Below are 17,105 nucleotides of genomic sequence, written 5' to 3'. Positions count from 1 at the left end.
ATAGAGATAAATATACCTTTGGATCGGGTGTTAGCTGTTTATAGCATTACCGCAGCATTATTACAACTGTGCCCGGTTTGCCCGCCAGCGGGACTGGCTGCACGAAGGCCACGTCCTTTCCGCACACCCGCACTATACGAGGAGCAGTGGCGCTCGTCCAAGGCGCGGAGAGCCCCGCGCCGGGCGCGGCCGCGGGAGGCGCGGCGGGGCGGGGGCGCGGCGCTGGCCGCGGTGCTGAAGGGCCGGAGCGCCCGGGGAGCGGAGCCGCGGCCGCGCCGGGGACAGCGCTGCGCGGGAGGGAGCGCGGGCGGGGGCAGCGGACACGCCGCAGCTCCGCGCCGCCCGTGGGTTCGGCCGGCGGCTCCGGGGATTTGGCAGCGTCTGCCCAGGGCGGCGAGCGCACCCCGCCCCCGCCAGCGCCGCAGCCGGGGACACGCAGAGCCGGCACTACCTCGAAACGCTCCCGCACGGAGACCTCCGTCCCCTCCCTGCCGGGCATGGCTCTGCCTCCGCCTGCCACTGCTGAACCCTGAGAGGCCGAGGAGACTTTCTGACCGTGCCTGGCAACTCCGCGCTGCCGGGGGCCCTGGGGGCTGCCTGCAGCGCGCTCCAACGCCCCACTCGCTGCCGCACACAGGCGCGCTCCCTCGCCCTCCCCCCCCCCCCCGACTCCGTACGCCGTCTCCACCTCGCTCACACACACACGCGCGCACTCTCCCTCTCATTCTCCCTTTACCCGTAGGTGCACCGATAGCCATTGAATGAGGGCGAAAAGTTAAGAGATTAAACCAATATGAACCATCGTTGCTCGTAGCAGTGCTGTATCCAGAGCAGAGCAGTATCCAGCGAGCATCCCCGCAGGAATGGAGTCGGTAAAACAAAGGATTTTGACTCCCGGCAAGGAGGGATTGAAGAATTTTGCTGGAAAATCGCTTGGTCAACTTTATAGGTAAGACTGATATCTCTTACAGGATTCTACTTCCTAGAAAAAAATTGAAAGCTTTTCTTAAGCTCCCATTGCTGCAGGAGGTCGAGTGCTTTGGGGAGGTCAGTGATGGCAGGGTTGGGAGCTGTTGAGATTCTGCTGGATGTAATCTAGATCCTGAAACTAGTGCTGAAGCTGCTCAATATGGCACCCTCGTAACTCCTCTATCTGACTCGTAGATGGTGTCAGTAAAAAGATGTAGTAAAAGATTACCGGACCTTTCTTCCACAAAAAAAAAGGATCCCATCTTGAAATCATAATCAGAAGAGAGCAGCAACCTGTATTTTTGTTCCATCTTAATTTTGCAATGCACTCACAGGATCTTGCCCCCTGCTCTTAACAAGCATCAAAAAAATTATTCTGTTTTTGATTAGTATTGTCCTTTGTGTAATTCATCGTCAGATGAAGAAAAACATGGAGATGTATAAATAATTGATATCCAAACGATTTTTTTTCTCCTGGAGCTGAAACATATAGAGGAATGTGTTTAATTATTTATCCATTTGCCTTTAGAAGCATCTGCTTGTCCTATTAAGTGATATACAACTGCAATTGCTAAACTCAAAAGCATCATTCCTGTATATTTCTGTGTGTAAAGAACATTTCTATCATCGGCGAGCTCTGTGCACACAGATAAATAAGTCCAGATTCTTGCATACCTACGAAGTGCATGCAGCTAAAGTTCACACATCGTTCTCCATCCAATCTGGTGACTTTAGTGACCTCCACAACGTTTGAGAATAGTCTGTGAAATTCCAAAATATTTTCGATTGTACCGTCTGCTAGAAATTACCCCGAAATATTGGGTTAGGTTTGTTTTTTTATTAGTTTGGTTGTTGTTGGTTTGTTGGTTGTTTGTTGGGGGGTTTTTTGTTTGTTTGGTTGGTTTGGGTTTTGTTTGGGTTTTTTTGTTTGGTTGGTTTTTTATTTTGGTTGGTTGGTTGGTTTATTTCCCCCGAATTACAGCTATAAGGTAACTGCGGATTTGTCTGCCCAGGGTAGGTCACGTAAAAATCTTTTTTCCATACCTATGCGGCAGTGCTGGGCACAGACACAAGGCTGTTTCACAGCATGAGTCACAACTCCTGCTGCCATTTTAAGGGAAGGGGACATATCAGTGAAGAGCTAAAGATAAAATCAAGACTTCCATTTTCATAGGAAGTGCACTATTAGGAAAAGCCAAAAGCAAAGTTAAAGTAATCAGCAATGCAATTAATTTCATACCGGTTTTGGTTATATTTAAGTAATTTTCAATTGTTGAAAATTAATAATAATAATAAAGGATAATCCAGAATAGCTGCTTAAAATATAATTAAGGAAATAAACACTTTCTTTTTCTTTCTTAAAGACTCTACAACATTTAAATAAAACTATTTTCTCTACTACTTGTAGTCACACAGTGAATAATAAAGAAACGGTGTTTGTATTTTCCAGCAAAACTCCGTCTGAATTCACACCTCGACTAACAAACGCGCGATTTGCTCACCTTTTTCAGCTCACGGCAATTAAGTACTTTGTTTACTCTTCTTATAATCTAAACAATTTTCTTGCCTCTTACATATTGATTTTCAGTCTGTTCCCGAAGACAAGACGCCCAGTCAGGGAGAAAACACTCCTACACTACCCTTTATCCACACGAACGAATTTTGACCATAAACCCACGGTGGTTTATTTTATTCACAACTTTAAGACATTTCTTATTGCGGCGATCTTTAAGCATGGAAATAATACGCCCAGAAAAGAAAAATCATGAGAATTTAAGCTGAGTAGCTTTTGGAGAAAATCCCTGTATTTTCTCCCAAACACGGATAACCTTTTGAGCCTTATTCTGCTAATTGTTACTGCCATATCAGCCGGATGAGTTAACATGAAAGAGACGCTCCTCCGAGTGAGAAAATACTTCTAGAGCAGAGGTGAGGGCAGCGGTAGTAGAGTCCAGAGTGTCGGCAAGTGGTCGCGTATTTGCTTCTCGAGACGACATAACTGGTTAGCTTTTCTGATTTTTAAATATCTCGGTGAAGAAGACTATTTAGGGATTCAATATGGACACTTGCTCTGTAAACCTGCTTTTTCTGGCTACCGACACAGCATTTAAAAATATTTAAAAGAAAAGAAAAAAAAGATCTAAATGTTCTAAATCACCTTTCATGGTATTTTTCACCTGATTGGAATTAGCTGCAAATAACCATTTCCCTTCAGATTCCTTCAGATTGGTTTCTAGGAGATACGATTTTCCAGCAAAACCGAGGGAGTGTGGGCAGTGAGATAGTGCTTAAAGCTGCTCCGGGAAGGCTAAACCTGCTCAGTGATCACACGCTCACAACGTGTAGCTGAGTACTGAGATATTTGGGAAAGCCTTCTCCGGAGATGCCAGTTCTCTGAAGACGATCATGTTTTCTTTCACTGCATGTGACAGCCATTTTGCAAAACTAAAATAAATAGCAATATCGCCCGCTCCTCCTCCTCACTCCTCCCTCCCGTCTTTTTCTCTTACCATTTCTCTTGTTCCCAGACCTAAAGCGAGGTGCACACCAAGATCACCCCCTTGGTGTTTCTAATATAGCAAGGAGGTAATAAAACCTCCAGAAGCCCGTTTCTGCTCCTTCGCCTCTTGGGCTGCCCAACATGGCGCCTCTGCAGTGATTACAGATGATGTCTTCTTGATGCGTCCTACATATTTAAGCAGAAGTGTTTAATGATAGATGAGCAATTCTCAGCTAGAGCTCCACCCTGGGCGGCTGCGGAGGGGTGGCGGGGGGGAGTTGGGGATGACTAATCGTGACTCCCACAGGTCATTGCTAAAGAACAGTTGAAGGTGAATGGGAAGCAAGGATTAAATCCTCAAATCAACCTCCAAGCCAAAGGAGCGAGGGGAACGGTGAATTTAAGCCTTCAGCTCCGCGAAATTGTTGTGCCTTCACAGGCAGCCAGGGCTTGACTTTCCCTTCTTGTGTCGGGCAGAGTCCTAGAGAAGAGGCAGAAGCCCGGGGACACCATCGAGCTGACTGAAGATGGAAAGCCCATGGAAGTGCCCGAAAAGAAAGCCCCGTTGTGCGACTGTACCTGCTTCGGGCTGCCCCGGAGGTACATCATTGCCATCATGAGTGGACTGGGATTCTGCATTTCCTTCGGAATCCGATGTAACTTGGGAGTGGCCATCGTGGATATGGTCAATAACAGCACCATACACCGAGGAGGAAAAATTATTAAAGAGGTGGGAACCTTTCCCTCGTAAATCCCACATCCTCCCAGTACAACTCTCAGTCAAACACTTCAACACAGGTGGGACGGGCTCTGGATGGTTTCGTGGCTTTTCCCGCACCTGAGCTCCGATGCTCCGCGGTTCCAGGGCGGGCGGCTCCCCTCCCCCTGCCCGGCCCCGCCGCTGCCCTTCGAAGGACGGAAATTCCGTTCTTGAAGCAGAAACAATTTCTACCAATAATTTCTACTTTTTCATTTCAGTTCCTAGCCCCAGTTTGCGGTATTATTGTGCGAACAATTCGCCTCCCGCCCTGTCTTTTCCACACAGCCTTGAAAAACGCAGATATCTCGTAAAATAAACGTAGGGGATGGGAGAAGGAAGGCGTCGAATAAGGGACTGTCAGCGGGTGCATCTCGCCGTAAAGGAGGCGGGGAGGTTTTGCAGGAATGTTTGACAACACCAGGGTGAATTTACTTTGACAAAAGGCGTTAAATGATAAGCGGCGTTTTAAATTGAGTTAAAGCGTGATGAGAAAGATGTGATAAATGCAGATGAGTCTTAAACACCCAAACCCACAAACCCCTTACGGCTTTCTGCCCGCATAGGCAAGAGGTAAGTGCGGGCCTGTGCGCCCCAGCCCCGCCCGCGCAGGGCTGTGTCTGTGAGCCGGGGTCCGCGGGTCCCAGGGTCCCCGGCTTGCCCTGCCTGGCCCCCGGTCCGTGCCTCGGTCGAGCGGCTCAGGGCACACGGAGCCCCCGTGCCCCTCTCGTGTCCCAGGGAGGCACGGGCGGTGCCGTTTCCATTGCTGTTACTGGGTTTGTTTTGCTGATCTGGGGGGCAGTCGGAGTGTTTGGGGCTGGAGTGGAGGGCTGGGGGCAGAGTCCGGCGCCGGCACTGGAGCCCCTTCAACTGCACTGCGTGTGAAGCTGCTGCTGGTGAAAGCTCTAAAGTGGCACAATTACAGCCTTCCTCTTGTCTTTCTCTCTTTCTGTCCCGGTTCCTTGCATTGGAAGAAAGCGAAGTTTAATTGGGATCCTGAAACAGTTGGCATGATCCACGGCTCTTTTTTCTGGGGATACATAATCACCCAGATCCCCGGAGGGTACATCTCATCCCGGCTGGCAGCGAACAGGTAACTGCGGCCTGAACAGCGCCAAGGCGCCGGCGGAGCCCGAGCGGGGCCGGGCTGCGGCAGCGGGGGCGCGGGAGGCTGAGCTCCAGACAGCTGGGGCTCCCCTGCACCCCCAGCTTAACCCCCGCTCAAAGACAGGACCTTAGGAAGGGAAGGACCGCTTGCATGTGATCCGGGAACTCCACTGTGATGGTGCATTGCTCACCCTCCTTCAAACAACCCCCTGGTTTTGCGGGGAATATCTAATGTTGGTTTCCTTTTCCTTTAAACAGTCACTTAAGGAGGTGTTGGCAATGATATTCAAACAACACGTATTCAGAGGCAAATTCAAAGATCCATTATTTCATCAAAGCTTGAGAGATTTTTTTTTCCTGTGATTAAATTAAAGAATTTTATGATTTTTGTTTTAATGAAAACGAAAACCATCAGCAGGAATTTTTTCATTAACACACAAATGAATTTAGAATGGTCGAAAAACATGTTTAAATGAGACTTCCACAATGAAAAGAAAGTGCAGATGGTCCAGGGACTTAAGGACTCGTTTCTATGGTGTCTGGCAATTTTTCAAGCACCCAGGGTGCGATTCTACCTGTTAATTAGATCCACTGAGTATTCAAGACACATGAGGCTTTCACATCCATGCTTAATGCCACAGGCTCATGGTTTGCAGAGGCAGCAAAGGTCCTAGTGCCACTCTTCAAACCAGTACCACACTAAGTGCAAATGGATACTAAACTCTACCATGTATACCTTTAACTCTTCTCAGGAGTGAGCAACATTAAAGGTAGGCCTGGATGGGCAGAGAGGCTTAGCCTGACGAGCAATATGGCTTATGTGTGCTTGAGACTGAGAGGAAGCAGAGAGGGTGGCTAAAGCAAAAAATGGTCTCAAGATAAATAGCTTTTAGACAGATCTACAGTAGAAATGAGTATATACAAATGGAGAGATGAGTGAGAAAACACTAATATCCTACCCTTTAAATCAAATAAATCAAAACACATAATTTTTAAATTGAGGTGTCTGTTGTCTTTCTGTTTATAAGTGCCATCTTTCTGATACTCGTTCAGAAGTGTAAAAGGCTTTTTCAAATAGCCATTAACAGCCATTTAAAGGACTATTTACCTTTTCTTCCTCCTTTAATCATTTTTGCATCTTTGCACAATCTGTAACTGCTCAGGATTAATTGGAGTTTTGATTGAGCAAAGCCTACAAAATCTGACTCAGAGAATCAAAAGCAGTCTTCATTCACCCAAACAACATCAGAAAAGCCATTTGAACCAATTCAGATGTAAAGTGATGCAAGTACAAAGATTTGCAAGACAATGGCAGGGACACTGCCAGGAAAAGTCAGTAGTAGAAACACACAAGTTGTCATGTGCAAATCAGATTTTTCTCTTCTTCACAATCATTTACATTTAGGACAATAACTGAGGACTACTTCAGTTAAGATAGGTGGATTTTATCTAATTAGTTATGATTCCTGTGGAAGCACTTCATGCCTCAGGTGTACTGTGTCATTCCCAGGCATCTCTCTGCCTATATATTCCATAGGGAACCCAGGTTACTGGGGGTATCTGCCCCAAATGGTGTGATGAAACCCCTGCTTTTTCTTTTTGTGTTTTTCACAACCAAGTCAGTGACTGTATCTGGACTAGTGATATTTATCACGTTGGGAGAGTGATGATTATCTGGCCAGAGTTTATGAACATTTCAAAGATTCAGATACCATTATGATACTGCTGAGACCTGCTGCGGCCTCCACTTTTCATCAGTCATTTGGGGAATACGTATAAATGCTGATAAACTTGTGGGTACTGAAAGATCCAGTCAATCAGATAATATCTTAAACTTTTGGTTAACTCAGTTCTGTTCAATATATGGCACTTGAGTGCAAAGTAACATCAGAGAGGGAGGAACCACTCTGAAAAGCAGTCTCACTAAGTGGAATCTTAAGCCATGTGGGACTAGAAACACACCACAATCTTCCAGCATGATGCTCTACCAAAGTAGTCAGTGTAATCCTAGAATGTTTATTTTTCTTTATTTAGTGCAATGAGTGTATTTAAGTCAATGACATTGACCTTGGATTTTTGTGGGTAATTTGGACACATTCATACTAGCATGAGTGTTGAAAAATTAGAAATTGCTTTAGAGATCTTTAATTGCTTCAAACATGGCAGTATGAAGTGATGCCTTGTGAAAGAAATAGCAAGAACTATGTATTCAGGATACACGTATATAAAAAGATTACTAGGAGGTAATCTGATTCTAAGTATGCATATAATTCCACTGGAAAATTGCTTGGTATAAGTGTATGCTTTAGTCCTCTGGAAAGGGATAAAAAGAATCAGCAATTGACAGCCATACAAATGAAAAAAAGCTTAAATAGTAACAATAACGACTACCCACCACTGGTCCAACCAGAGAAATTATGTGATAGCTTTTTCATTGGGTTTTAAATTCCTATAATGGAAGTTATGTTTCAGCTATTATGAAATGTTTGCAGTAGAGCAATAATTAAGCAAAATATAAGGGATAATCAAGTGTTAAAGGTTGTGATTTTCAGGCTAGATGGCCCTATAACTAAGCACATGGCTTGTTTTTCATCTAGAAATTTAATAATTTAATTCAAATTGATATTCCCTATTTCACCTTCATGCTACTGCAGCTGTCTGTGAATAAACTACCTGCTGTACTGTCACACACATATGGAAAGGTGTGAAACTATACTTGGTTTTATCACCTCATCTCAAGATAATTTAAATATTGTTATATTTTAAACTTTGATAATAATATATTTTAGCCCTTTAAATATTCTTTATGTTGGAAATCGATAACAAACCCCTTGTCCTACCAAAAGCAGTACTAAAATGCTGTGGCAGTATATCCTCACTGATTTCCTAAGTGAACTGTTTAAACACTTACTGTAACTCAGGAAATATTCTTTGAAATTAATAGGGCATTGTTAGATTACACAATAGAGAGTCAATTCCCAATGCAGTTATATATTTAAAATAGAAATGCCAGTTTTGACTGCATGTGCCAAGCATTGTTTCAGAAGTAAATGTGCAATAACCACAGACTATTTTTTATAAAACAAAGCTGAGTGACCATTTCAGCTCATTTGTGCATACTCAAACATTAGAACTTTCTGACACAAAGAGACACAAAGGGCAGAATAGAATGCTGATTTTTTTTAAATTAAAATCACCTGTGGTTATGATATATTTCCTATTATCTGTCAAAGCTCAAATCCTGGCACTATTCACATTAAAAAAATGTAACTACATGACTATATTACATTTCTCTACAGTGCAACTATCTCTCATCTATGCTGAACTCTCCATCACTGTCATTCTAATCTGAATAAAATTATACAAATTAACATTTCACTTCAAATTAATCTTTGTTTCTCAAGTGCCATTCTTCTTGTTATTAAAGGCTAAATCCTTAATCCCAGCAAGTAATCTGATAGGATTATTTGTATGAATAAAATGAATGGTATTTCAGACAACTGTCTGTCATTGCATCTTGTCTCAGAGTCCCACAGATTTTCACTGAAACTGTCATTAGCATGTCAGTGAAATCAGAATCTCACTAACTCAGCCTTAATGACAAGCATAAAAAATTAAGGTAAGGTATTGGTTTAGAAATAGAAGTAGAAAGATTTCCTGGAAGTTCACATCTTTACATTTCTATTTTAAAAAGAGAAATTGTTCCATTCTTTTAGCAGGTAGGCATATTGTGTGTTTTCTGATTTGCAAACAATGATTAATTCACAGCATGAGTAGGGGATTAGTGGATGATTAAACAAGTGCCAGCTTCTGAACTTCTGAGGACTTAAGCTGACCTTGCACTGTGGGGGAAACCCCCCCCAGAGCTGCACTCACCAACCCCACCTTTCATATTCAGTCCAAAATCCTGCAGATTGAACTGGTCTCTGATCCCTGGCACTGGTGTGGGGCTCATCTGTTTCCAGGCAAAGAAGCCAATATTGCACAAAAACCCCCAAGATAATTTTGTCACCCTAATGCATTGCAGATTCTTTTAAGTACCAATCTTTACAAGAAGGGGACTGGGGAAACTGGTAGCTGGTACTGCTGCTCCCTCTGCCATATGGTTCAGGGTCCTTCCATTTTTCTGTCATGAATGATGAAGCTGTTTTCACAATTTAATGATGCAACAAGGGATTTAGATGGGGGTTTTGCTTGATAAAAGGGGGCCTCAGATGTGTGACAAAAATTAATAATGTATCCAAGCCCTTATTATACTAGATTAGATGGAGGGAGGTCGACTTTTGCATATTAATGCTTCATGAAGGGCTTATAATAGGATTTAGTATGAAGTGCACAGAGATACATCCTCCTCCTCCCACATACACACATGAATGAAAATAACCTGTTTTATCTCGATTTAAGAAAGCCAAATAAAGCTGTTATACTATGGGTTCTGGCCACAGATTGTTATTAAATAGGATCGGTTTTAAGTGTTTCTCCTACAAAGCATGTTTAACCTAGAACTTGTGCTTGGGAATAACTGTTTATCTCTAATGGCAAAAGTAGATTATTCTCTCTGGTGTTTTGGGCAGCTGAGTTCATCTACCACTCTGATATTCATGGCATAATCCCAGCTTTGTTAGTCCTGTGCCATTTAATGCAAATTAAGGGCCCAAGTCAAAAAAACCCACTACGTTCTGTCTATCATTTAAGAAAACATAAATTGTCAGGGTGAGCATTTCACAGGAATATGTTTACAGTAGAGGGGTCAACAGAGTCATCGGGAAACTAGCCTGTACTAAACAAAAGTCAAAATGACTATATATGCCACAGAATAGCTGAAGAGTGTCTCCCCATGATGGGTTCAGTTCTACTTATCTACTTTGAAATACATAAACATAAGTAAAAGTTATCCCAAGAAAGGTTATCAGTGTGATTACAGACTGAAAAAGACAACTAGACTAAGACAAATATCATTGGGAGATGAAAAAGTGACATGGTAGGTATATAATTTTAAAAAAAGCAATACAGGTGGTATAAGTCTTCCACGAGTGGCTACTCACAGTTTGCAGTCAAGGAGGTGAATATGGAGAACAGCTGAAAATGCATGGGGAACAGCTGAAAAAAATGAAAAAAATTTGCACTATACCAAGCAAAAAAAATCTTTTCAGAGTCAGTAAGAGCAGTGTTTATATACATTGGAAGCAGGTAAACCATCATTAATGGTGTTTAATTTTTAGCTTTCAAGGCACCTCGGGTAAGAGCGTTATAGGCTAAAATATTATTTTCTCTGGTACTGAGAAGCAGCTGTATAACTACACTGACAAATGTGGAATTTTGGAACTAATTGAATACAGAAGGGCAATAATCCTTGAGAAACTAAATGCAGAGAACCAAATTTATTCTTGAGTAATTTTTTCAGGACTAAATATAAAATTTTCATAATTTAGCCCTCCTTGTTGAGATATAACTGCAAGAGTAGGGTTATGTTCGAAATTTGGGCTTATTTTTGCATTCCATCCTCCATTGATAAAAATCCTTTGAAATCATTATCTGAACAAAATTCACTACACAGTTGACATAAAATTATGCCAGATGCTTTCAGAGAATCCTAGTATGGTTTGGGTTGGAAGAGACCTTAAATATCACCCAGTTAAAACCCCTGTGTCATGACACCCCTTTCAGACCAAGCTGATAATGAACTTCTTATTTTTTGGGATTATACCATCCAGGTGTGTCAATGCCGTCAAATAACTTTGCTCCCAGTTCTCTCCTGGTCCTGAGCCTCCACGAATCCTTACTGCATTAGCAGTGGTATTTAATAAATAAAACACTCTCTGAAACAAAACCCATGGATGCTTCTGACCGTTAATTGCAGGCGCTCTATACAACAGGTATCCTTAATCACTTCTACTTGCTTTGTTACTTCACCCCAAAACAATTAGTACACCAGGTATAATGCAACAAAATGTTATCTAGGTTGGTTGCATAAAAACACTAATGTCACTGTCACTTTGGTCTGAAGGAATCTGACTTTGCTCTGAGCAGTCCTGATACAATCAGCTGTAACATGTGGCCCCTGTATCAGAAAACACTCCAAAAAGCAGTACAGATGTCCAGCTTTTGAGTCCAATGCATAGTAGCTAGCCTCCCAAACAACTTAACAAAACATTTTAAAATTAAACCTACAGAAGATTCCTTTGATAAGTGTGTTATATACCTCTCCATCAACAGAGACAGTTGAGCCACAGCCTAAGCCCTGCATGTTAGTAAGCTGATTTGAATTAGATAGTCTTGGTTTGAAACATTATCTAGCAGATTACATATTTAAAGAGCAAGCTGTCCCAAAGCTAATGAGCTAGAAGAAATGAGTCAGAGCTTTCTCTAGACATATACAGATATAATGAGTTGTAAAACGAAACTGCAGGTTTGAGAGATTCCCCAGCTGAATTCAGACAGGAAAGAGAGAGGACTGGTAGAGTGAGCAAATGAATGAAGAAAAAAAGCAGACAAGGTGTAGAGGATCTGATTTGCTTAGTGATGCAAAAGAAAGATAGGACTGTGGTTGTGGATACTGAAGAGATTAAAACCATTAAAATAAAACAGCTTGGGTAGAAGACATATACTGGATATATGAAGTAAAAAGTTGGAAAGGAAAAACTACTACTGAGTAGGGCAAATGCTTATAACTTCTGAGATGGAACCTGATCTGCTTATGAAAGGATGGTGTCATGCACTTGCTGGTACGAGAACAATCTGGATTTAATGATCCAGGAGTCATTTACATTCAGCATCAATTGCAATGATGCTGTCATCCAACAGCACCCAAATTCTTCATAAAATACACATTGAGATATCAAAGAATAGGTCTGCAAACAAGCAATGGAAGACGCAGCCTGAAAACTGTTTGGGGTGTTGGTATGAGTCAGTGACATTAGTGGGGTTTGAGGGAGGCAGAAAGCTAAAGGGCTTTGGGTCCGTGATATACATCGACTTCGTCTTTGCATGGCATTTCACACCAGTGCTTGATCCAGTCCCTTGTATCATCTGTTTTGCTAAGTCTCATGAATATTTTGGGATTTTTTTATCTTCAAACCTGGCAGATCAAACCATAGCAAATTCAGGTCATCAAAATGTTCTATGTCAAAGTCTTAGAAGGCCCTCATCACACCTGATATGAGTAGAGATATGTTTTGTAAGGAGGGAACCGTTAAGTGTCAGTTAACCCCTGAAATTTCTATATATTCAAAGAAAAACCTAAGTTAGAAAGTTGGTCGCAAACTGTCATTGCCAGCAACATTTGCAGAAGAAGGGATTCTGAAAAGCTGCTATAAGCCCACAGACATTCCAGCTAGCTCCTGTCTTGCTCCTTTCTAGACATTATGTTTTACTGGAAAAAATGAAGCATTTAATACAGCACTGAGGCTTGCAGTTCCTCGCAGACAAAATATTCTTTGGGTTGTATACAACATAATCATGTCTATGCTGTGCTGCTGGCCCTTTGCAGTAGAAGGCATGTCACAGACAAAAGACAGTAGGTAGAGTCAAAGAATAAATTTTACAAATCTTGAGTTGACAGAATAGTCTAAAAAGTCACATTATGTGATACATATTCTGCTGCTCAGAGCTGATGCTGCACTAGGACTCTCCCAAACAAGCACTATTCAAGAAAGAACAGCAAAGGAGAGTCAAAACCTAGCTTAAATTTTTATACATGTTTCATAAAATAAGTCTCTGTTCAACATATTTCGTATGATTTCTGTAAGGCAAACCAGCTCACCAACTTGAATCCAAATAAATTTCATTTATTTTATAATGACAGAATTTTTTCATCTAATCTTTAAACTAGGTTGGGAAAACCTCACAAGAAAACTCATGTTTTCAATCCTCTTTATTTTCCACCCTTACCTAACACATTTGTAACTAAGAATAGGGAAAATGTTTTATCACTGTTTACAAATCCAATATTTGTTCAATACCCTTACTTCATTCAATGAAAATAATGTTCTCTAGAATACGATCAATATTCATGTAAAATTTTCAAATGCAGAGGTTTCTCAGAAAAGAACATGGTTACATTTTCCATAGGTTCCTGTTTACAGTCAGAATAAACTAACTTATTTTGAATTTAATTTATTGTAATGGTGCAAAATGCTTTCACAAACACCCCCACACACCTACACATCACCTATGATTCCCTAGCAAACTAACAAAATAATCAAACTTTCCAATTCAGTAGATAGGTCTTCTGGGAAATGATGATCAGTGGCACTTTGGAGGTAAAAACTATGCAGTTACAGTCCTGAATTAATTTTCTATGGAAGCCATTGAATACTTTCTATGCTTTTGTATTTTTCAATGCAAATCTGTTAAAATACATGCAATGATGTTTTGTCGTTGTAAGTGACCAAGACTTACTGTTCTTTAATTATTTTGAATTTTAATGAAATTACATTAATAATTCACTGATACAGCGTATATTCACACATCTTAAAACTACAGCATTTTCTTGTTTAAAAAAATATTAAAAATTCTGTTTTAAACATACAGTTACTTTCCAATATTTTTTATAGGACAAATTTAGCTAAGGTACTTCCCATCCCTAATAAAAGACACACTTGGTATCTATAAGTTTCCTTTTCTCAAGGTGACTTTACTTATTCAGAGAAGAGAGGCATCGATAATTGTGGAATTTGTCAAATACATTAAAAATTAACATAAATAAAAATGCAGGGGACTCAGCTGAGGGATTGATTCCTCCACATATACATCTAAAAGGGTCTTTAGCTTTATGAATGCTTTGCAGCACTTTTCATTCCCAGTCACTGGGGTAAAATGATGCCTCCAACCAGGACCCCTTACTTTCAGATATCCTATATGTAACTCGATATGTCACCCATCTGGCACTCAGCATTTGACATGCACTGTGCTCAGCCCACTTTTTGAGCTGACACTGCTTCCAGCTGAGTAACAATATCTGTAACACACTGTAGAATGCTTGCGTAATGTGAATTGCTTGACAAAGGTAGATGACTAGTGCTGCTGTACAGATGCAGAGATTAGAAATCCAGAGATGAAAATAAATATATTTCTTTCTCTTTAGTTTGTCCCCAAAGAGAAAAATGAGCCAAATGACTTGAAACCCAAACAGATTAATACCCCCTGCAACCTCATTTCATTCTAAGCACTTCTCCTGAGCTGTCAGAGTAATTTTCTTTCTCTTCTCCCATCCCAAATGTCTCTCATTCAAATATGATTTTGCTATTATTACTACTTGTATTGCAGGAGGATTAAGTCACAGTTCATGACCTTTGAGGCCAATGTCAGCAAAACACTGAGAAGATCAATGTTAGATGCTGATTTTGGGGACTGAGTCTATCAGTCAAGAAACAGAAATAGATAAGTAAGGCATAATGTTTTGTTTCAGGACTGCTTCTGGTCACTTTTGAGGACCAGAATTTATTGGGGTTTTTCCCCTCTCCTCAACATACTACTATTGTATTTATTATTATTATGGTTATTTTCTTCTACATATAGTTCCACAGTTGCTGATTTTGAGACTGAAAGGAATTTTTTTGCAAGACTAGAGGCTGCTGAAGACATGTCATGGCATTTTAATTCCATCCTGATGCAAGGGCCAAGAATTATGGCAGTGTCATTGGTCTCACCTGCTTTATCTCTGTGGTATAATGCAGTTTTCCCAGAGTTTACCTTCAATCTGCTAAAGCTCTTCATTTGTGCCATACCCACGTGTTTCGTGGGGTTTGGAGTGTGCCCAGAATGAAATGGATTTTCAAGGATACCTCTGAATGAAAGTGCAGCCACATGGATTTCCTAGTCTGAGCTCAGCCCAAGGGACATCCTGCAGCAAGGCTTGTCTCACTCCAGAGCCCAGCTGTGGAAACACAACTGAAGAAAGGTACAAAAGAGCATAGCAGCTTAAAGTCTGTGTGTCTGATAAGGGCCACACCTCTCCATTCAATGTGGTATTAGAATATCAAGAGGGCAAACCAGTACTTGTATAAAAATGCAGTGCGGTGTGGAGAGGAATGAACACTCCTAAACAAGCTGGAAACTGTTTTTCAGGGAACTATACCTGTCTGAGAATGAACATTAACTATCAATGCATATGACAATGGAAGCACACACGCATTCAATTGCCATGAAAACATAAGAAATCTAAGCTTTCTAACCCATTGTTGGAGTTAACATTGCAGTAAAATTGGGCAAGGTGCAGAAATTAAACATAAAGGATCATAAATCACTAGCTTAATAGACAGAAAAAATGTAAGCAGAAAAAAAAGAATTATGCAATTTGAAGGTTTGATGTGTGAGTCAGCAAAATAGTTTAGAAATGCCCAATGAACAAACAGAATGTTCCACTTCCCAATTAAATATATTCAAATGTGAGCTGCATTCAAATATATTTTGATTGAATGTAGCTCAAAATCATTCTTACTTGATCTACATAATAATAAATAGTGTTGAATGAGATATTTAAAGCAATAAACCAGCAAGTTCATACAAAAAACAGCACTATATCACAATATTTTTTTAGGTAGAATTTGGTATTTATGGAAATAAACATAAGAAGATTAAAGGGCACAAAGCAGAAATGCTGATGATATTTATGATTGTGTGCTGAGAGATGCAAAGCAAATATAGGAAGATTTATTTGCTCTTGATTAATGTTTATAGAGGAAATGGACTCACTAAAATAGCCATTCATGACATCGCTTTTAATAGGTATTCACAAAAACAATAAAAAAGCCATTTCTTGCAAGAATCATAATTTAACTCTAATTTATTCTGCTTTTAAATCCTTCTATTTTTGGGGCGAGAGAGGCAATTGTTCTTATAAAGCATAGTTCAGACAGAGAATTGACTCACAAGTGGGGCTGCAGAATTATTTCCTCATCTGCACCCTGATGTAACTAAATATTCACTAGTATTTTTGTGTCTAAATACAGGCAAGATTTTAATCTGGAAGAAGCATGTCTCTGATCACTGCTTCAGTTACATTTTCCTTTGTCTTCTAGAAGGAACAGACTGAAGGAAACTGCTTCTCTTTAGTGAACATGAGAACAGAGGCAATTCTGGGAAACAGCTTTCAGTTGTGGCAAGTAGAAGCTGATTTCAGATACAGGATCAAAAAACTAGAGTAAATTTCCTTGAAGAAACAGTTATCTACTGTAACAATTTTGTAAATCTCATAAAGAGATGACATTTTTTAATATTATATCTTCACATGATTTTACAGGACAAGACACCATTGGAGTTTATGTGAACATATGGAGGTATTAAATTGTAAGGAAAAGAACTGCATGTAGTTTTGGAGTAGACACTCATAAAGAAATCAAGAGTAGAAGCCAATTTAGGTTAAAATAGTCCTCACAGTGCAACACAAACACATGCCCAGCCAGTCTCAGTAAATGTATTGAACATGCTGACAAGCAAAGCCAGAAATGTGCTGTACAGACAGCTAGATGTTGTTTAACTTGAGATGGAGATCACAGGGAACACAATGAGGAGACAAGATTAAGAGCTCTTCAGCAAAGCTTCCTTATCATGCCCTTTAATATGTGTCAAATAAAAGTGACATATACTCAGTTTGCTATTTGAAGATTTGTTTCAGACTCCGATTCTAAATGCAGAATGTGGAATATTGTGTCTTTGAGGAGAATTTTCATCCTGCTTCTTTAGCCCAAGGTCTGTTTCTCACTGACTTATGGCACTGTACCATTTTCTGAAGAACACAAAATAAGGTCAAAGGTTTCTGTCAAATCAGTT

At 40.7% G+C, this 17,105-nt stretch overlaps 1 protein-coding gene across 1 annotated transcript in view; it reads left to right on the top strand.

The window, feature by feature from the left end:
- The first annotated feature begins 342 nt into the window (after positions 1 to 342).
- Positions 343 to 17,105, top strand: part of SLC17A6 (solute carrier family 17 member 6) — a 30,981-nt gene continuing 14,218 nt past the window's right edge. The window contains exons 1-3 of the mRNA XM_010412662.2: positions 343 to 949; positions 3,947 to 4,199; positions 5,201 to 5,319. Coding sequence (XP_010410964.1) covers positions 864 to 949; positions 3,947 to 4,199; positions 5,201 to 5,319 — 458 coding nt within the window. The 5' untranslated portion in view covers positions 343 to 863. The remainder of the gene's footprint in view (positions 950 to 3,946; positions 4,200 to 5,200; positions 5,320 to 17,105) is intronic.

The sequence above is a fragment of the Corvus cornix genome, chromosome 5 (genome assembly GCF_000738735.6).
Source record: "Corvus cornix cornix isolate S_Up_H32 chromosome 5, ASM73873v5, whole genome shotgun sequence".
Classification (NCBI taxonomy): Eukaryota; Metazoa; Chordata; class Aves; order Passeriformes; family Corvidae; genus Corvus; species Corvus cornix.
Note: the sequence above shows the minus strand (reverse complement) of the source record. Positions and strands in the feature narration are given on the sequence as shown.